The 22,422-nt window shown below is 40.7% G+C and overlaps 1 protein-coding gene across 6 annotated transcripts in view; it reads right to left on the reverse strand.

Annotated features, from left to right (window-relative positions):
- Nucleotides 1-858: 858 nt before the first annotated feature.
- kcnc2 (potassium voltage-gated channel, Shaw-related subfamily, member 2) overlaps nt 859-22,422 on the reverse strand; it is an 82,424-nt gene continuing 60,860 nt past the window's right edge. The window contains exons 2-5 of one of the 6 annotated variants that reach the window (XM_051393162.1): nt 12,820-13,753; nt 10,022-10,192; nt 3,640-3,735; nt 859-2,654 (exon numbers count right to left, since the gene is read on the reverse strand). In XM_051393162.1, coding sequence (XP_051249122.1) covers nt 3,674-3,735; nt 10,022-10,192; nt 12,820-13,753 — 1,167 coding nt within the window. In that variant the 3' untranslated portion in view covers nt 859-2,654; nt 3,640-3,673. Of the gene's footprint in view, nt 4,871-9,575; nt 9,638-10,021; nt 10,193-12,819; nt 13,754-22,422 lie in introns of all 6 variants that reach the window. The other 5 variants (XM_051393165.1, XM_051393163.1, XM_051393164.1 and 2 more) reach the window with 5 other exon arrangements.

A 22,422-nucleotide genomic window follows, 5' to 3' on the forward strand; every position in this document is an offset into this window, starting at 1 on the left:
TGAACTACCCTGCAAGCATGTATAGCAGTGTTGAAGCCAACGCAATGTTGGATATTGACTTGGATTTAAGAATGGAGTGTTCTTTTAAGGGAATAAAGAGATTAACTAGTCTCTTTTTTTCCCTAAAATTACTACCAAATAAAGTTTTTTCTGCATAATATCTTGGGAAATTATTTAAAAAACTTAACTCATAACCATGAGCATAGGTTAGAAATGGCATTTTAGGATTTCTGAGAGTTCAGTTTTTACTGCCATTTGTTGCTCCCAGTGTTCCACAATGCCTGAGATATAAACTCTGCATTAAAGTTCAGTCTTGAACTTGGAAATAATAGTTTGCTATTGGGCCGCATCTCATTGCCTTCACCAGCCAATGGAGTTTGCTCAGTTGTCATCAAATGAGTATGGAACTTTAGTCAAGCTTGTAAAAGCTTGTAAGCTAGCCTTGTGTTAAAGGTCCAGTGTGAAACATTTAGGAAGATCTATTGGCAGAAATGGAATATACTATTAAATATAGGTATGTTTTCATTAGTGTATAATCACCTGAACATTACCTTAGAATGAGTTGTTTTTTTCCAGGTGCCTTTCTATGGAGTCTGCAATGTATCTACAGTAGCCCAGAAGGGACAAACACTGGCTCTAGATAGGCCCTTTTTTTCGTGGGCATCATAGTTTCTGGAAGATGAGTAGTATTCAGTTGGTTGCAATGTGCAACTTCACCATAATTCCACTAAATCCTACACACTGGTCCTTTTAGATAAGTGTTTGTATTTGTGAAAGAGATTTTGGTGTTTTTCAGTAAACCCCAAATCCCTGTTGGGAAAAAAAGAGGTCAGACGAAGCAAAGAAAGAAACAATCAGTTAAAAGATAAATAGTTTATGTGAATCTCTCACATAGCATTTACCTTTACTCTATACACATTGTTTTGAACGTGATATACAGTATGTCATCTTTTTTTTTTTTTTTTTTTTACAATTTGACATAATGGTTCTTTTCAGCATGCACTTTAGAATGCCAACAAAAGGCTCCACAAATACAGACTTCAAACTAGATTTTTCCTCACAGTAAAACATACAAAACATGAACTCGGATCAAAAGCCTGACAGTTTGAGGACACGATGGAGAAGCACAGCATCAGACTACCATGACTTTTACAGGTAAGAGCAATGTACTCAACAGTAAGACACAAAAATACATGGTCTGGATTCAAAAAAATAAACACCTTTTTTTTCAAGTTACAACGTCATCCTAAAAATACACAAAGAACGGTACCCCTTTGTCAATTCAAAGAGTAAAGCAGCGTGTGTACTACACGAGGAGGATTGTGGGTACAGGGTGACACTTGACAGCTAGCCAACAACTGTGCAGGTCGCAACACGTACGTTGCGTCATCTGCCAGTCCTTTCTATCAGCTTTTAGAGCTGCACTTTCACTCTGCTTTCCTTCCGCCTTCTGGTTTTAACGGGCTGCTGAAATCACAGTGTGGATCGGCGCTTTTTGTTTTCGGGTGCTTATTGCAAATCCGATCTGATTGTTTGGGTACATGGGATTGCTACTGTGCAGATGTAGCCATTCTAGAAGTCCCACTTAATAACTTGGTAAACTTCTGCTACACTGTTGCTCCACCCCCACAAGGGGAAAAGTTTGGAAGAATCAAGTTATGCAGTTTTTTTTAGCCACCAGGAGTTATGAGGAATAGTCTGGTAAGAATAATTTGGTTTGTGAAGAGACAAACATCTGCAGCACTAATGCAGGGTACTTGCATGTTGGATGCACAGCAGGGCAGGGCGGAGGGGGGGGGGGGGGGACTTCTACAAAGGCGACTGCATCACAGGGGAACTCTGTCTCGTTCACGTTTGTGCTAAAACTAACTGGATGAGTGACAGCAAGTCCACTCATTGGTATCCGCTGACCTGGCCTTTCAAACTACAGATCTTACCCTGGAGTTTTAGGATACACACACACACACATTAACACACAGCAGAGCAATTAACCTACTGAAAATTACCAAGGGAAACAAAAGCAGAGATGACCATAATGTCACATTTATTCAACTTAGCACGTTTGTCTCTCTATACTGTATATACTGTATGTAGAATTTCATATATGAATACACTCCATTTTTAGAACACAAAGTGCCTCAACTGATACATCTTAATACACTTATTGCGAGGAGGGATACCACAGCAAGAAAAGTGATTGAGTGTCACGGCGCAACTTAGCAACCAACCACCTTGTTACCTGACTCGCCATCAAAAGACAGATGTGTGGACAGAGCCGCGTGGCCCAGATGTGCTGTGTTGTTGTCTTATTTACAGGAGCAATATCTATACAGTAGATAGTCTCTTTTATGGACGTGTCCAGTTTGCTTTGCTCTCTCTTTTTTTTCTCTCCACAGAAAAGCAAAAAGAGAAACCAGGAAAATGTAAATGCTCGTCAAAGTCCTCCCAGGATTTCCTCTTGATCATTGAGTTTCCTGCTCACTGAGCCACTGGCTGGCTGGCTGGCTGTCAGTCATTGGGTTTTTTTTTGCGTGCCTCCTCGTCCATATTGTCCTGCAGGAGTGGCCTTATGGCTCCAAATGGGGTCCTCCCACTGCAGTAGGTCCTCATACTGATGACTTATCCCACCGTCATTCAAATAGGAAAAGAACTGTCTAAATAAAATATAAACACATCTCTAAATATCAGAAATGCATAATCTGTCTCTGTTGAGCATTATTTCAGAAGAACTTGCCATGCACAGTCTGGCTATTTTCAATATAAGCACAGAAAATGAGAACATACAAATCTATGGTGCTCCTTCAGCATATATGCAGATTTAGAAAAGCTCTATTGTATATTGCAGTGCTGTAAATTGGGATGATTCAATAATTTGGAGTACAGACAAAGAGAAATGTTTGCGAGAGCTCTTCTTTTTTAGTTGTTTGACTTTTTGCCGAGCTATGTGTAAGATTCATCTAGCTGTGAGCCAGTTGCTAAGCAACCCTTTGCTACTGGTATAGACATACTGTAGGGATGGGTGAGGCACATCGCTGCATGGTTATGTCTGCTGTCCCACACCTGTTGGTGCACAGAGGCAATTTATGTCTGTCAGGAAATAAACGTGAATGACTGAAATGACAAAGCAAAGGCTGCTTTGGTTTGAATGATTTGATATGAGGACTTCAGGCTCGTCCGTCTGGTTCGGGGATTTGAGAGCAGTTAGTAGCCCTTGGTGATGGCTGTGATGAAGTGTGAACTGTGCAGTAAAAGAGCAAAAGTAGAAAAAGTTGCAAACAACAAACAAATGTGTAAATCATGCAAATTTCCAACCAAATCTGGTGGCAAATGATGCAAAATGCAGTTTTTCTCCGCAGTGATGATATAATTTGTTTACATTTTGTTTTGTTATACTCCGTATTAATGTGGTGATCATCCACTGATTAAAATGCTACAGGCAGCATCTTTAATGGCGCCATCAAGAGTGCATGTTGTCTCTGCAAACACATACAGGTATTATGGAATAGCATCATTGAATAACCCCCCTTTTAGTACACACACACACACACACACACAATAACACAAATTTTAACTCATGACCAAAAAGGGTGAGAGGGGGACGCACTGCAATGTGACCCTCATGCTCGCTCAGATGGTTACCTTTCCACCATGGCGGTGCCTTCCCCCCATGCCATTAAGATAGAACGCTGCTCTCTGCTTGTGTGAAACCAGTAAAGACAACCTCTTTGCAGTTATCTGTGAGTAAACAACCAGAGACACAACAGCACTTTGGTGGCACTCCATCAAAGAAAGAAAAAAAAACATAAAGGAAGTGGGGAGAAAGTTAATCGGGAAAAAATAGCAGCATACATGCAGAGAGAATCGAACACCCGACTGGCATTCTGTGTTTTCAGTCTCCTGGGTGGATTGTTGGTGACAATGGCAAAATAAGACACAATACAAGTCGAGTGTAGCCCCCTAAACCCCAACATAATAACATTAAATTAAAAATACTCAATATATATATAAAGAAATATATATATATATTTCCAATATATTTCCTTAAGCACTCCTCTCTGTCTGCCTCGTCCCTTCTCCCCTCGCCACATTGCTTGCAGACGATGGTTACAGGATGATCCATGCAAAAACATGAGCGGACCCGGCAGCAGGTGAAGACTGACAGACTGTACGTGTGCTTGTGTGAGTCGAAACACAGTCCTGAAAGACAAAATCCTCCGTCCTGTTGCCCATCCCTCCCGCCTCCCAAAACATAAAGTAGCAAACAAAAGACAAAGTCACAGTTGTATGAGGTTAAAATTAAGTGACATCTCTCTTTCTTTCTTTTTTTGGAAGCACATCTTTTTCAAGGTATCTAAATATAGCAACATCTAATATCCCTGATTATCAAGTTGTCCGTTATTAAATGTTATGGCTGCTACTTCTGAAGCCACCAGTCAGAGTTCTTTTATTGCAAGTCTCAAAGTACGACAATATCGAACTAAAGGGAGCTCCAGGTGACACAGGAGAACTGACTAGTTACTTAAGGATGTAAGCCAAGCACATGTACCTTCAAGGAAAAAGGGGAAGTTGCTCAGGTTGCCCAAGCCACTAACATTAGTCTTAGCTACAAAGTTAAGTACTTATCCACTAGTCACAATATCTAGAACAGAGTTCAGATATAATACCAAAGGGAGGTTTGTTTGGGGGTAAGAATGTGGGGTGTTCTGGGCCAAAGTGGCTCAGGGCTGGACGTCTCACAGGATGGAGGGGATAGGGGAGCGAGAGCGCCGCAGCGGGCAGGGCGATCCATAGGGCGAGGTCACAGGAGACAATCTCAGGGCGTTACCAGCCATGCCCGCTATGTTGTTTAAGCTCCGGGATTTCTCATAGCCTTCAGATGAGGGGGCGACAGAGAGGTGGTGGTGGAGGTGGTGGTGGTTGTGCAGGAACAGGACATGAACACACACAGGCAGGCAGGCAGGCAGGCAGGCACGCAGGCACGCAGGCAGGCAACGATCCGAGTCCGAGCCAGCCGAGTGAACCGAGACAAAATAGGAGACAGGAGTGAGACAGAGCAACGGTAACATACTGTATGGTGAGTGCATGCACAGCACATTTCCTGACAATGACAGTAAGGCAGATTGGAGCCTTATGGGCAATTGTTTTGAGCAGCGGCTGCTCCAGAAGGAGAGTTAACCTCAGTGGCTGATTCATCCTCAGTGGGCAGAGCCAAAGAACCATAGTCTTTATGGTGTTAGATGCATTCCAGCTACACTGGAAACTGCAGCTGGAACCCCTAGAGATACAGAGCACCATCCTCCTGATACCTAATAATAAGTTATAAATATGAAGGTTATGTGACAGCTTATGTCTTTTTGGGAAAAAGGTTACAGTTAGCTATTTTATTCCTCGCTCTCAAAGCAAGCTACTTAATTTGAAAACAACATTCATTCAGACTGTAATTATGAGCGGCCGAGTAGGAAAAGTCGGCTGCATCAGCCTTCTAGTTGTAAGTGTGAGTCAAGCTATGACTCATACATCATTCAGCAAAAATGTCAAATCCAAAATTCATTCTAATTCAGTCAATTGAGATAATCAAAAAGGAGGTGTGCACCATTTACTTGTATCTGGTTCCACCCATTAATAAGGGGCACCACTCATAGTGAAACAGATACAAACAAACACAGTCTGGCTCATTTTAGCAGATTTTACTGTAGAAATAGTAATGTTGGATTTTATGGCATGGCTGCCATTTTGCTTCTGGTTTGCTGACACTTTTTTTCACCAAGTGGATGTTGATATGATATCCATATCTCTGAATTACAACTAGGAGGCTGACATACAGTTGTTCCCACTCAGTGGTTTGCAATTACGACACTAGCTGCATTAAAATATCTGTTAATAATACATGTTTGCCATTTAGTTTAGCTGGACTTCCAGAAGCCAGTAAGTTGACATGCTGATGTTCCAACATGATGCACGTGATGCTTATGAATGAATGAAATTATGAAATCACCTCTGTTTCTATAATGCCATATGACTGAAAATGGTTCTCTGGCTCCACCCACTCACTCAACCAATCAGATTGCTTTATACCCTCCTCCACTGTTGAGAAATGCCTGTGTGATTAAAATTCCAGTCTGCCAGAGTTAAGTGTGGAAAACTATTAGTCAAATAAGAGATACTGTTGTTCTTAAAGTGGTAGTGTTGAAAAATAGAATCACACATTAGCAGGCATTCATCTCAAGGCATCATCATTAGTATTTTCTCTCACAAGAAATTGAACGGTAATAAGAATGGTAATAAGTATAAACTGCTCGTTCACATTGAAGCACACAGTTCAAATATAACAGTCATACAGATTAAGACTACCAACATGCACATTATGTATCAAATATAACCTGCTGTTTAAGTGTGTACAGATTCAGGTTGTACCCTGCACATACTGATGATGATGAGGATGATTAAAAAGACTTTAATTATTAATGCTTCAATTATCGGTACAGATTCACACTTTGCCACAGATCAAACTTCTAAAAATGCAGTATGCGATGCACGCTGGCAAATTTGCATTCGGTCACTTGGTGCAAAATAAACAAGCAAGCCAAAGCAGCCAGATCATTAACGGAGCATGCCAATCAGCTGGCGTAAACACTGATGAGGAACAGCTAATGGAAACGTGGCCTCATTACCATACTGCATACGGCACCATTTGTTTCACTGAGGAGAAGGGTGTAAATTAAACGGAGGCTGTTTCAGAACCAGCCGAGCAGGCAGAACAAAGGGTGGTCTGGGCCTATGCCAACAGGTAGCAGGGACTAGAAAGGACCTGATGTTTTATGTATTAGCGACAGTGTGCGGGCAAATGCAACCACCGACTGAAGCAGCGGAGACGAAGGCACAGCTGCTCGGCCGCCTACGTTGGAAAAAATAAGACTGGCGAGGTGCCCCGCTGTGAGCGAGACCACCACAGTGTGCTCGCTAGAGGATCTGGACCACGTGTACAGTGGTTTAACCTGTTAATCTAAAACCTGGCTTGAAAACCATCAGCAAAATATTTAGATTTTCTCCTACAGTGCAGTTGAGAATAACAATAAACATGAATGATGTATGATCTCACTAGAATTCTCACAGAATAGGAGCTGAAATTCAATTTCTCTGATTCACAAAGTGGCACTCTAATGGTATGAGAGCATTGACCAGCCTGCTATAGAGTGAGTACAGTAGTGCTACAAGGCTATAGAGCAATAATGTTGAGAGCAGGACGTTTAGATGTCCTCCTGGAGAGGCAGTTAACTTCTGTTAGAAGGCAATTAGCCGAGGCTTACCGCTTCCACATTACAGTTTAGATTAACACAACATTAAAGCCTCAAGATGCCTGAGATAAAATGGAGGAATTAATCTAAGAAAACATGCTTCAGGCCTCACAGGGAGTCTAAATATTATTTTAGTGTGGTCAACTGAGTGTAACTGACAGTATTGTACAGAAATACTGTCTTTTATGATTTTGCTGCGGGGAACACCTTCTGAATCAGCTACAGTGTGACCTCATTTCCTCTTTGTGAGCTGCGCAACTTTATACATTTTAGTTCATGACCTTTTCGGCCTTTGAAATCACATGGAAGAGCAACAAGGGTTTCTGGTAATGACCTTTAGTTTGGGTCAAAGTGTTTGGAAGGTCAAGCCCTCTCTGAGTCTGACCTTTCCACTGATGCACTGCTGTAAGACTGAAGGTGATGACTGATCATCGGGGCAAAATCTGACAGCAAAATTTGAAGACAAATTTTGTTAATGATGTCCCTCATTGGAAACAATGTAATATAATAATAATAATGTATCAATAAAGCTTTACAGTTCGTAAACTTTGCCAGCAAAGTTTCGACATTGTCCAATCAGAAACAAGAATCATCATGGTCGTGCAACCAGAGCCGCTGGCCATCTCATAATGTATAACTTGGGCCAATTGACTTCTTCATTAATATATACAATTTAAATTCACAGTAACAACATTATATAAAGGGCTTGGAATAGACTGTTTGCTAAACCTTCCCCCAAGCAGCAATTGGTAAATTACAGTTCAGCAACCGCAAGTAGTCACGGCAGGCCTGTCAAGCTTTGCATTTCTCTGCATGCTGAAGTGTTGTGCATGGGGCCCTAGTGAGACTGTTACTGAATATAATATAAATTAAGTGCCTAGAGGGTTGTGTCGGTTTCATCGCAATTCCAAAACAAACATACCAAGATCAAATGTGTAAGGAATGGATTAAATGAACATGTGTGTTTGTCTTAGTTACCTACAGAAGTAACCTAACCCTGCGTTACTTACAAGGCCAAGGGTGTTTTATTTAACTAGCTAATAACATTATCATGTTGGGTTCCAAGTAATATTAGAAAAATCCTCTTTCAGGACTGATACACAAGCACACATGCATGTAGCTATCAAATGTATATTTGAAGGTCCAGTATGTAGGATTTAGTGGGAGCGGGAAGGAGATACTATGGTGGTCACGAAACTTTGCAAACAATGCGAACACTCCCAATCTAGAGTCAATTTTTGATTTGTCCCATCTGGGCTACTGTATAAACATAGTGTTTCTACATTGCGGCATCCATAGAAGAGGAGCTGCTATCTCTGTAGATAAAAACGGCTCACTCTAAGGTAACAAAAAGGTAATTATATACTAATGGAAACAAACCTATGAATATTATATTCCATTTCTATAATAGACCCTCCTAAATGTTACACACTAAACCTTTAACAGCCTTTTCACAGGTCTCTAGTTTATATGCAAGTGAGCCAGAAACCACGGTCTGGCTAGCTACAGGTTATAAAATCTGCCAGTGAGAACTATCACTTCAGCTGACAAATTCAGTTCAATGGTGGCAGAATGAAAATGAGAAGACTGCTTTTATCCAAAGTCAAGGACCCATTTGGGAAATTGTGAGTGGTGAATCCTCATCCATTATCATTGTAAACTGTGTATGTGCTGTGTGAGAACAGAAAGATGGACAGATGCAACCGTTGCAAAGGGGGTGGGGCTTAGTAAAGGGTCAGTAAGGCTCTGACTTTTGTTCTTAAGAAAACTAAGCTTTTAACAAATGCATGAACTTGCGTCTTTTTTTCCTTTGTCTTAATGAAACTATTATATATAAAATATAATATAACAGGTCTGATATGTTAGATACAAACCTACATGTTCAGTAGGCTATATTTGAGTGCCTGATGCAGTGTTAGAAACGACAAGTCAAAATGTTTTATGAGTTGATGGATTAAAATCTATTAGTTGAACCATTTTAATTCCTCCGATTGTGAAATATCAGAAATATCTGCTGGTGTATTATCACCTTTGGAGCAGATCATACACTGGGCTATTTATTTGGGAGCTGTAGATGGGCAATGAACCTGGCAACAGCCAAAAATGTGAGACACAGGGTCAGAAATTTATTCAAGTGTTTCCAGGCAACAAGAAAACATGAATAAATTGTGAAGAAAGCAACAGTTCTGAGTCAGCTGCATGGTCACTATTGCCCCTCAGAATTGCCAAAAAAGTTGTGCTGTGTGTCAGTGCTGAGAGCAGATCCACAGGTTACGTTACCTGAGCTGACTAGGCCTGAACAAACAGCCTTCCCCCCTCCAGGGATGTTGGTGTCCCAGTCACTAAGGATATGGATCAGCTGATGAGGATTTTGACTGATGTCTGTGTTTTTAAGCTCTGACGTGTATTTTCATGGTAAAACATATCTGAAATATGAACTGCTCTGACTGATTATTCAGGCATTCATAGGATATTTCACACATACTGAAAAATAGAGCTAGTGATCACAGGAGATCCCTTTAAGATGAAACCTAACTCAGCCATATATATATGACTAATGAATCAGTCTTAATGCACAATAGCAAGCATGGATTTCAGAATGATTCTCTAAGACAAGAAAATATTGCATGGATTTTGAAGACTTTTATGAAATAACTAACACAATGATCATCCATACTTTGAATTATTTAATGTTGAATTGAAATTGAATTTCCACATGCAGTTACCTGTTTTTCTTAGCCCTCCATCTGCAGAGCAAGTGTAGTCACTAGCAGCAAGCAAGAAGCATGTCCCCCCGCTCCGGTGGTCCTGTTCCCGGGTGCTGGACCTTCGCATGGGGACCCTCTCCTCTGGAGACATGGTCAGGTCACTGCCCCCGCTGCAGTCTGCTGATAGCACTGCGAGAAAACAAACAGGCCAGGTTGGAGATCTGAAATATTTCTACTGGTTCCAGTAATACATTTAAAATACAGTTTCTTTACTTCATACAATTAATACAATTAATAATATTCTCAACGAAAAGGTTTTAAGCTTTGAGCCCTGAGCTTATAAATATAAAAGCCTTAAGCAATGCACTTACAATACCCTTAAAGCTTTAGTAGATACTAAGTAATAAGATAATGTAACAGTTATATATTGGTTTAATCATATCCCTTCCTTCTAAGATACAAGTTGCCGGGGAACTAAACTTACTCCAGTCTGGCTTTCAAACTTTTGCAACTTTAATGTCAGTAACAGTTCTCTGGTCACAGCAAACTTCCTTTGGTCGAGTTAGCTTAAGCTCTTCTTTAGTATAACATTTCCACTATGAATTCAAAAATAACACAAAAGCTCAAGTCAGTGGACATGGCTTTTACTGTGATTTGTGATTATGGGCTATATAAATAAAATTGATTTGATTTGTTCACTGGAGTGTTTAACATTTGATTTGTTTCTTATTGTAAAGAAATCGCCATTGAATGCAGAGGCTACTGAAATCTAATCCTAAAAGATACATCCTGATTTAAAAGGAAAAGTGGCTTTCCTTTATGTGGATACTACTGATGCACAGTGTACCACTCTGGAGAAAACTGATAATGTGTGATTTTAACAGACATCACATTATGCAGTTCTACAAATTAAAAGAAAAAAAAGTGAAAGAAACTAAATGCAAATGTGTTATGTAATTATCTGCTTAAATTAAAACACTTTAAATGATATATTACAATAAAATGTACTATTTCACTGCTTCCAAACAATATGACAGTGTACATTAAATCTACCTGTCACTGCTAAAATATTACATACATACGTTCTCTCTAGGGAACAGTGAATGGGAAATGTACTTCCCAGCGGAATATGCTCAGTGGTATACAGTATAAGCAGACAAAGGGGGTTTGTGGGTGAAGGAATAGGGTTTGTGGGTGACAGGAAAATGACAGTCACAACAAACATCAAAGAGCCTCCAACATAAAAAGCCTGCGCCAAATGTCACAAGCATCATCAGGTCAAAGGTCAGACAGTGTGTGGAGCTCCAGTGGATGAGAAAGACATTGTTTTTTTAGAACAATAAAAATCTGTCTTCCCTTGTGGGACGCCTGCATACACCATAATCAAAGATAAGGATTAGGTTGACACCAGCAATGCATTTATCCTACTAACCAGTATAGCCTGTTCAAAAACAGTTAAAAGGACATAAAAGAGCCACACTGTTGAATTTGGATGACACACTCCATCACTACAATGACATTGTGCATTGTAATGATGGAATATGTCATAAATGACATCAGTGTGGCTCTTTAATGTGTTTTTAATAGTTTTTGGATGACAATGGAGGTCTACAGTGTGACACAAAGGAATAATAGCAGGCTTTGACTACACTGACAGTACTGGTTAGTAGGATTGATTCATTTTTGCTTTTCTTTCACAGAACTGGTTGATAAAAAGGTAAAGATAAAATAACACTAGTATTTTTTTAAGAAGCCTGACCACTGGCTAAGCCCTCTTATTTATTCCTCTCTCATGTCACATATACCGTTTACAATGATAACAGTAGCAGATTTACCATTGATATTCTTTGTTATTTTTGAAACAATGAGTCCTTGATTTGAGACAGGAGTAGACAGAAGCAGGCTGATAGTGTCACAATCAATTTCTATTAGTGGTCAATAGCCAAAAGTTCATTTCTTTGGGTTACCACAAATGTTTTAATTTAAAGGTTTTAAATGTATCTTAGATAATTTAATCTTAGAGTAAATCCACATACACTAGAAGCTGACATGTGACTGGACATACAGTTTTGAACCTTTCACACTGAAACATAAAGCGTGAGGCAATCTAAACAACATTGAAGAGGACTGTAAACTTGCAGACTGTATATTTTAAATGACCTCTAAGGAAATCACACAGGCGACTAAACCAGATTGACTGTTTGTGATTCAGTTGAGGCATGAATTATTCTATACTTATTCAATATAAGATTCTGAAACCTAATAAACAAATAAACTGAAGAGCCCAGAGCGCCCACCTACCCTAAGGAATGTCTGCTCTAGAATTCAATGAAAGTCAGTATAGGGAGGTCAACACTAATTTCCATCAATATCAGATGTGTAAGAGTAAATTACTGACACGGGCCTAGAGGGAAAAACAGCCACCTACGGTTTGAACAACAAATGAACAATCCCTATTGGAAGAAAGACTTGGACACAAGGACTCTGAATTCTTATCAGTATGAGCTATTTCACACAACCATTTACTACTCTCAATACCTTGTATTGCCTTCCTCATCACTGTGGCAACCAGAGATGAGGGCTGCAAGGCAAAAAAGCTCAGTCTTCTGTGAGGGAAGCTGCTGTGGTGCTCTTGAATCTCCAGGGGGAAAAGCATTTCTAGTCTGAGAGGGGGGGATCTGTCAAATGGCCACTGCTTTATGCCTGAGATGAGGTCCCTTATGGATCCTCATTGCTCTCCCTAGATAATTCTGTGTAACCTGAACTGTACTACTAAGGCGTGGTTGCTCATAATCTTCTCTCCCGTATGATCTTACCTGAGCGGTTGCGTTCTAGTACCCTGCTCCCTTTGACGTGGCAAAGGTCACCTTGAGTGCTGTTGCAGGTGGTGTTGAGATCAGCTTTGCAGTAGGTGGGGGACCCTCCCTGCACCACCTGAGGGATGTGTTTCTTCCTCTTCTTGGGCAGTTTCTGCTTGGCCATGGCCAGGGAGTAGTACATCCCAAAGTTATTGACGATAACGGGCACAGGCATGGCTATCGTCAGCACACCAGCCAAGGCGCACAATGCGCCCACAACCATGCCTGACCAGGTCTCTGGATACATGTCGCCATAGCCCAGTGTTGTCATGGTTACCACGGCCCACCAGAAGCCAATCGGGATGTTCTTGAACTTGGTGTGGAGGCTAGCAGTGGGGTCATTGGGCCCAGCGCCGATTCGCTCGGCGTAGTAGATCATGGTTGCAAAAATTAAGACTCCCAATGCCAGGAAGATGATAAGCAGCAGGAATTCATTGGTGCTGGCCCGTAATGTGTGGCCCAACACCCTTAGCCCCACAAAATGACGTGTTAGCTTGAAGATACGCAGGATACGAACAAAGCGCACCACCCTGAGGAAACCCAACACATCCTTGGCAGCCTTCGAAGAAAGGCCACTTAGCCCTACCTCCAAGTAGAAAGGCAAGATAGCCACGAAGTCGATGATGTTGAGAACACTCTTAACAAACTCCAACTTGACTGGGCAGAATGTCACACGCACCAGGAACTCGATGGTGAACCAGAAGACGCAAACGCCCTCCACATAGGTGAGCGCAGGGTCAGTTTCAATCTCATACTGCGGGCCAGAGTCCGGCACGCTGCTGTTCCGCATCAGCTCAGTCTTGTTGATGATAGTGTTGAAAGCTTCATGAGTCTCCAGGCAGAAGGTGGTGATGGAGACCAGGATGAAGAACAACGATGCAAACGCAATAAACTACAGGAGAGGAAAAGAGAAAAAACAGAAAAACATACGTTACATTTCTAATTGTTGGAACCTTGACTGGCTACACTGGATACGTACACTAAGATCAATCAATTAATTTACTCTTGAGGAAGAGAGTGAACTCAGACAAGTTTAATTAACTTGCATCAAACTGAATGGACTCCAGAGAGAGGAGCAATCTATTAGCAAGAGCAACAAATAAACACACACTTCCCCCCTCGCTCCTGGTGGGAATGTAGCACGGGAATGCAGATGCAGTCAGATTTAATTTACTGTTGCTGGTATGTTGGGCAGTTGGCAGTTAAGCAAGAGGAAAGAGCTGAACCCAACCAAGCAAACATAAGACTTCAGGATCAGTGGGGAATTGGGAAAAGGTGCTTATTTTTGCATTGTGTTTATTTTCTGCTTTTGCATTTTGTGGATTTGTGTAAATCTCCTATTGTCTCTTTTAGCATATTAAGTCATGTCACATCTCAATAAACAAGAGAAAAACAATGATTCAGATATATCTTGCGACTGCCAGGCTGGGGACTACATTATTTGAGGCTGTAAAACCAATCTACTCCTTTGGGACAGGGATAGGTGCATACATATAAACCAACACATAATGTAGAACCTGTGCTGTAAATAATTGTGTGTGCAGTTATATGCAGTTAAATGTTTGTCAATAAACACATTTTAGCATGATCATTTAAAGAGCAACTAAAAAGATCAAGTGAGTTATGTGGCCATTCCACAACCTGGCAACCCAATATTTGTTCTTACAAATGTAAATTTGACAACTGTATGGTAGGTTTTGTATAACTCACTAGTTTAAGTGATCTTAGAATTATACATATTTAAGGGCAGCTTTTGACTGAGAGGTAGGTTTTTAAGTGACTTGTTTAAGTAACCAGGTCTCATTCAGCCCACCTCAACTCCACCCACACTCCACGGCCATTTTTCGATTGGCCGGGAGCTGGTGGAGTCCGGACTGCCAAGGTGGCGATGGCTGGAGTCCACCACACTGAGCTCTTCACACTGACTCCTCAGAAACCCATGGGTGACATCAGAGAGACTACGTCCATTTTTATTTATATAGTCTATAGTTTGGTGGGAAATTTGTTGCAAGTCTACTAAACCTTCTTAACAAATGTGCTGATGCACTTCTGCTGGATACAGATTGTTATCGCCATTACTAGCAACATTCTGTCATCTCCAGCACAGTCTGTGAACTTTTTTTGTGCCTCAATATAGAACACAACACAGGTGCTACCATGTTAAATTGGCTCCAAATGAAAGTCGTCCCCATTGTGTCTGAGTAACAGTGTCCAAAGGCAAAGTCAGGCAGATACTTAAATAATCCTCTTGGGGGCTATTTGATAACCCCTTCATTCATATTTTGTGCCGACAGGAAGGAATGCATAGAAATAAGGACCTTTTATTAGGACCCAATAAACTCACCAGCTTTAGGCAAGGAGATGGGGAGAGACAAGGTGATGTCATGGAATATTCAATTCATCAAAATGTTAGTGACATCGAGGGATGTGGACATGAGAGTGTCATTCAGAAAAAACATCCATGATTTTAGAGCGATTACAATGACATTGATAATACAACAATAAAGGTTAATTCTGTAATGCTTTGTAGCTATGTTTTCATTTGTGTATAATGACCTGAAAATAATGAACGTTGTATTTCTGTTACCTTAGAATGAGATGTTTTTATCTACAGAAGGAGCTTCTTCTATGGAGTCCACCATTTTGAACCGCCATGTTTCTACTGAAGCCCAAAACGGATAAACCAAACACTGGCTCTAGATAGGGCCTTTTAGGTTTTTTTGTGAGTTTTGTGGCTACCAGTTTCTCACTTGGAAGGCTGAGCTATATTCAGTTAGTTGCAATCTGCAACTGCACCGCTAGTTGCCATAAATCCTACCGACTGGTCCTTTAATTGCAGAATGCATCAATATAAAGTACTACCACATAAGCCTGTTATTAATAGAAAGTTCTATTCCAAAGAATCATAATTATAGCTTATAACTTTGATCTTTGGTTGGCAAAATGATAGCATGTTGATACACTGCAGCTGAAGCTGTATGGTAACAGTATTAGATGATGAGTCATACACAGATTTTACTAATTTCTTTTTTTTTTTTTTTTTTTACCACTAAACAGATCTTGTTTGGTTTGGCCTTCTTTTGGAAAGTGTTTATGGAACCACCTGTCAGATGCAGAGCATCCAGCTTTTTCCGCTGCCCTGGAAGAGGCTCAGGCTGAATCTGCAAATATCTACGTCTTTCTCCGAGAGCTAGACGGAGCAGATTTCCACACATGCAGCCTACTATGCTCCTTCTCCACCTTCCTCCCACAATCTCTCCACTGGTGTGCTCTGCCTACTGAGCTCTAAAGAAGTCGTTTCACACCCTGCCTTGTTTTTGGATTGCATGACTCACACACTCTCAAAATATCATTGCCACTATTTGGGTCGCCCTGCTCCTGAACTGTGTGCGTGCATTCACTCTAATGCTGTTAGCATGCATTCTTTTCATACATTATACATTATGTCTTTATTGTCTTATAAGTGCACGTGTTTGTCACTGGCAAAAAGCCTTAGCGTATTGCAGAATGACAGTGTGATATTGGTACTCAGCATCATTCAGAAGTTACTCACCACCATCAACTTTCTACATTCAATTCAATGAAATATCTAGTATATGATAACATTGAATGCATTCTTCAGTCTCTCTGCATTAAAAGCCATTTCACAAAACATTGACAAACACCTCTACTTTGGCAAAAGTTTTGTCTTATTTTATAAACACTGAACTTGTAATTTCTGTTGATGTTTCACCCATTTTCCATACATTTGGTTGTAGGCAGCATACAATAGTGGTGTATGTAGTTAGAGCATCACCCAGGTTTTCATGTTTCTAGCTCTAACATGGCTTGTGACTGAACTGCATTGAGTATATTGAGGCTGCTGTTAAGATCTATTTTATAGACTGATTGTAGGTGGAAGCAAACAAGACACTATTTCTGCTGTTGATCTCACTCGTAAACCTGCGCAGTAACACTGTGCAGAACAGTGTACTGTGTGTAAAGGATTAGACTTTTTTTTACCGCTTTTGTAAAGAAATATGAAATTGTGATGATGTAGAACCTGTTACAGAAAACGTAATTAAAAGTAAAAATTATAATAAATAAAGTCATCAAAATGCAAAATCACAAAACCCACGCTGACTGCTTTGTGCTGTTATCAGCTGCTCCAACAATACACATGAAAAACTAAGCAAATTTTCACCTTACTTTATTTCTATTACATACCATGTTCTGTTTAAAACCAGTCTCTCTCTTTTTTTTAAATATCCTGACTAAAATTCTACTTTAACAGTTTCTTGTGTTATAGAAGAAGCTAGCAAGTAACTGGCAAGGGCAGCACTTTCACACTCAAACTGTGAAGGTAGGTAAAAACCATAACCATGCAAAACATCTTTACTTTAACAAACAGTGAATATACTGTATGACATAAATAAATATAAATCATCAGTCTAGTAGAAAACTTTACCTTTTCATTCCAAGGAACTAATGCCGTCAATATTCAAGTTGTATTTACGACTGCAAAGCATGGATTTTTCTGTAAGCGCTGATATTTCCAGGATGGTGCTTACTAATATGAAAGTGCTTCCAAAGTCAGACAAATATGGATGCCTCAGATTTGATGGATAGTGCTATAGTCAATGCAAGGTTTTTAACCCTCACACATCAAACTGTTGTAAAACCGCCTTGAGAATGCTCACAAGTTGTAAACATTGGACTCTTTCCTATCTTTACCATCCATTCTAAATGACGCACATGTGGTTTGTCTAATTACTGACAAGAAACTATGGCTACAACTAACAATTATTTTCATTATGGAAAATTGATAATTTTCTTGAATAATCGATTTGTTGTTTGGTCCTGAAAATGTCAGAAAATGGTGAAAAATGTTGATCACTGGTTCCCAAAGTCCAAGGTTACATCCTTAAATGTTTTGTTTAGTCCGCAACCCAAAGATATTCAAGTTTAGAACACTGACAGGAAAGTTTGGAATTTGTTTTTGTTGCAGGCCGTAATAGGGAGTGTCCCTTTAAAACAATTCATTTTATGTATTTTTAATCAATTACTGAAAAGATTGTTGTATATATTCTTTCCTCTACATTTATAACTTCAAACAATGCATAACATACTGTCTTAGAGGACTTAGTAAAACAAAAGATGTGGACATTTTTTCTGTCTTTTCTTTAAAAAAACATTTGGCGATTAATTAAATAGCTGACATAATATCAATTAATTAACTAACTGCTGCAGCTCTATAAGAAATACAAAAATAATGTACCACCTAACAATGAAATAATCTCAGAAATGCAAGGTGCACTGCTGACAGCTTTGATTAAAGTATTAGAGGTGTTTTAGGGGGGACTTTGCCTTTAACATGCAACCTCCTAATACAGAAATCCTCCTCCTACTGCTCATCTCACTCCTCACTGTGTCTTTATCTCTGCCTCCCTCTCATCGTGACACTGGCTGAAACGAACAGCTGGACTACCTGAGCCGTTTCTTTTTGGCTGCTCGGATGCTGCGCCAACTAATGACAACTGCTGTCTCGTGCTGGGCTGTAATTTTGTTGTGTTCACGTCTGCCGAGTGAGGATACATCATCTCCCCGTTCCACGCCGGCCTGCAACAGCTGAATCATGTCACATGAAACGAGTCAGACGCCAAACGCACATGCATGCACAGTAGACTAACATGCAGCTGCACACCCTCGTTTATAAACACACAACCTCACAAGGTTATTTATGATAGCTATTAAAAATGCAAAGGCGCTGCTCTACCATGTGATTGCAACGGGCACATGCTTCTTCACATCCTGATTTCCAGCACACACACACACCGCATGCTAAATAAGTCTTGTACTTTTATAAATCGCTCTTTGAAGGCAGTGCGGGGCGGATGTAGCACAGACGGTCCATCTCTGAACAATGCAGATCTAATTTAGCCCGAGGACTCGCCCTATTATTCAGCCGTCTTTTTCATTACATTTAAGGCTTTCAGCTTTGGAGTTTCTCGCTCATTGTCACAGCTGATAATGGCCAGGGTGCCTGTTTCGGAGGTCAAACCTGTGACCTTCATGTCTGACTATCAACATGCACTGTGAAGAGCCATGTGCATGCAGGGCTTTATCATAAACAATCATTAAAGAGGCTGATTTCACTGATTACCACATCTATTGTCCATCCAAGAGTATAGGCTCAAACTGCAGTGGGTGTGTGGGTGTGGTTGTGTGTGTGTGTGGGGGGGGGGTTCAGTCCGTTCTTGTCAGGTGTTCTATGTAAGGCCTGGAATGATATCATTTTTTTCCAAGGACCAACCTGTTAATCCTTTCCTGACCTGACTGTGCCAGAGGGTTTGTTACACAGAACCATCTGGGAAGTCGTCATTAGAAACTGTTTAGAAAAGGGCAGGCACTTTACGAAAATACTTGGTATGTGATTAGATGAACCATGTGTGTATCACAGGCAAACTCCAACCAATCAGATCAACAAACAATATAACATAGAAGAGAGAAAAGCCGTCAGTGCTCATGCTGTAGCTGCCAGTAATTGGTCTGAACCACTGTGGTTTGGACACCAGCACATAGCTTGAAGCCTGGGAAGATGGATTCTCGAATCATCTCGTGATCTGGCAAGTCCAGCTGCCTCGTGAGGTTTCCACAACTCAAAATATCTTGTAATCTGTTTAATGAACAGATTGCCATGAAATTTGTTGAGCGTGTTAATTTTCCCAAGATTTCAATGACACCAACCCCTTTGCTAAGGGCAAAGTGTACATTTTTAGCACACTACTGGTGAGAACAACAAAACTGTCAGAACAGGTTTGTTCTGTCCAACACGTTTGTATTGCAGACTGTAATGAACATTCAGTCTCCATGGGCAACTAGCAAGGCATTATACTTGCTTTAAGTGTGACTGAAATATCAAGGCTCTTTTTTTCTCCCCTTACAAGAAACCATTTGCTGTTCATTCTTATTTGCCGTGCACAACAACTGGGTAGATGATTCGCAGTAAACACAATAAACATAAAACCTTCATTTTGTTTTGCCAGTTTCTCTTCCAGCATTATTTCATTGTGCTCGAGTTGAATGTTTTCATATCTGTGCAGCATCATATTAAGCTCAGATTCCTATCAGTCACTCAACACCCACAGGAAGAGCAGGAAGTCTCCTCCAGGAAGGAATCAATCATAAACATGTTTCCTTACACAAGTTATTACCACATCCATGCTGCGTTAGTCCTCGTTAAAACCTGTTCATTTATGTCTGCATTTGTACATTAAGAGCAATGTAAAATCAGAGTCAAATTCCTTGTATGTGTGCACATAACTGGCCAATAAAGTGATTCTGATTCTGATGCTGTGTCAGTCTTCGTTAGTGAGGAAGAATGAAGGCACATGACATCTGTTTCAAAATAACAGGTAAATGTAGAGACAAGTAAATGGCAATAAAGAAGACACAGTGTAACTGGAAATGACAGAAATATTCTTGCAGTTAAATGTTTGTTTCTTTTACAGGCTCTGTGAATTTTTTCAGATGTACTGTACAGACAGAGTGATTTATTAGGATTTAACAGATTCAGTCAGCAGCCCTATCACCACCCCAAACACTGAGTGGATGTGATCGCTGTCACAGTCCTGAAGCAGGGAGGCCTTCCTCATAATCACATCATTTTTCACAAGACGCCTCTGCCACTCCCTGGAACTCTGGCTGTCTATGGCTGAGGGAAGAGACATGAGGAAAATGCCAGATCAAACAGCTTCGATCGCTCGATCCCCCAACGGATTACATCTGCCACTTGGCCTGGAGCCGCCAGAGCCGGCGGGCAAGGGCGCTGACACTGGAGCTATGCAGCCTCAGGTTGTAAACATGTGACTGATGCACCGGCATGGACTTAGCATTAGACATAAATGGAAAGGAAAAAAACTTGGTGGTCTGCAAGTTACAGTGGATGAAGCGGCCTGTCAACGATCAGTGATAAATCAAAGTTGACTAACCTGCAGCCTCCGGTCGGTTCATCTATCCTTTATTTTCTAGAACATACATATTCCACAAATAAATAAAGATGGAATAAACTGGAGTAGATCAAGTAAGCCTATCTTTTTGGACAAAACAAAACATTTGAGGATGTCACCTTAGGCTTTGGGAAACAGTTTCACCATTTTATGGACCAAACAACTAATCAATTATTGAGAAAATGATTGACAGATTAGTTGCAGCTCTACAACTGTTTAATAATATCTAACCTTAAACTAACTTTAACTTGCAACAGACACTGCCACGTGCTGCTGTAAATAATTACTGCAAAGTAAATGTACAATGTGATCCAGTCAGTGTCACCTACTGAGCTGAATCAGACACATCCTGACTCATTAAGTCTCTATCAATGTAGTTACAAGATGATTGTCTAAACAGTCACTCTTTAAATATGTGCCTTTGTTGTGTAAATCGGTGCCTCTGCTTGTTTAAATTTCATAAAAGTTTCATAAGAATTGAACAATTTCTCCCGTTAGTGGAGGCGCTATTTATTTCAGGAGTGCCTTCACATCATCATACGCTGTAGGAGACTCTGCGTTTATCTGATTGCATTTATCTTGGTTTTCCCAGGCTACAAATCCCACTCCAGTCCACAGGGTAGTCGTAATGCACCTGAAGCTGCCAAGTTTTGAAACGTCTGTCTCTGAGATATGTTCATGCCACCCCAGTTCAACAGAAGTGAATGGAATTTTGATTGTGAAGCTCAGCATTTGAAAAAAATCATTAAAGAAGTATAATAGCACAAAGACACAGTGTATGTTGTTGTTTTCATTTTGAACCAAGCCTATAGTTAAACAGTAATAGAGATATTGAGATTCTTAATTGTTAGGGGATGTGTATTTCAGTCAGGGAAATTAGCTGCCAAGCTATAAAGTGATTTGTCATCCTGTGACTGAGAATGAATCTTAAATTGAACCCGACCAGTATTTGAAATATTCTGTGGTGAATCCTGGTAGCTCACTCACTCAGAAAGCTAAAAACAGAACAACCCTCATGGGTCACACATTTTTTCCGTACATCCCTTCATCTGTTGGCACAGCAACATGTTGGATGGGCAAACCTTGGCATCCTCCTACTGAAAAATCCCCCCCACACGCACAACCAGGCAGCCCACCACTCTGCTCAGGCTCTGTTTCAGAAGACGCCCTGCTGGATCGGCCAATCAGAGCGCTCGCTGCCCCCACCTCCTTGGGACTGCCACCATCTGTTTGACACTATGAGCTGATGCTGATCCTGGCCTGAGACCACCATCCACTACCATGCTGCTTCGGCCCTCTGTAAGCCGCTGTGACATCATCAAGCTGAGGGGACCCCGGAGGTGCTAACACAGTCCAAGAGGATCTCAAACACACACACACGTCCACACACTGACATAATTAAACCTGTGGGGTTTGGGGGTTTGAGCTCGTGTGTGGTTTGCCTTCTGTTTCTGCATGATTGCTCAGTTATAATTTCAATCTGGATTTAGGGCTTTTCCACTGTGTACACTCATGAAGTCTGCAGACGTGTTAAACTACACGTCCACATCAACGCATACATCACTGTTCAGTA

This window comes from Dicentrarchus labrax, unplaced genomic scaffold, assembly GCF_905237075.1.
Source record: "Dicentrarchus labrax unplaced genomic scaffold, dlabrax2021, whole genome shotgun sequence".
NCBI classification, from domain to species: domain Eukaryota; kingdom Metazoa; phylum Chordata; class Actinopteri; family Moronidae; genus Dicentrarchus; species Dicentrarchus labrax.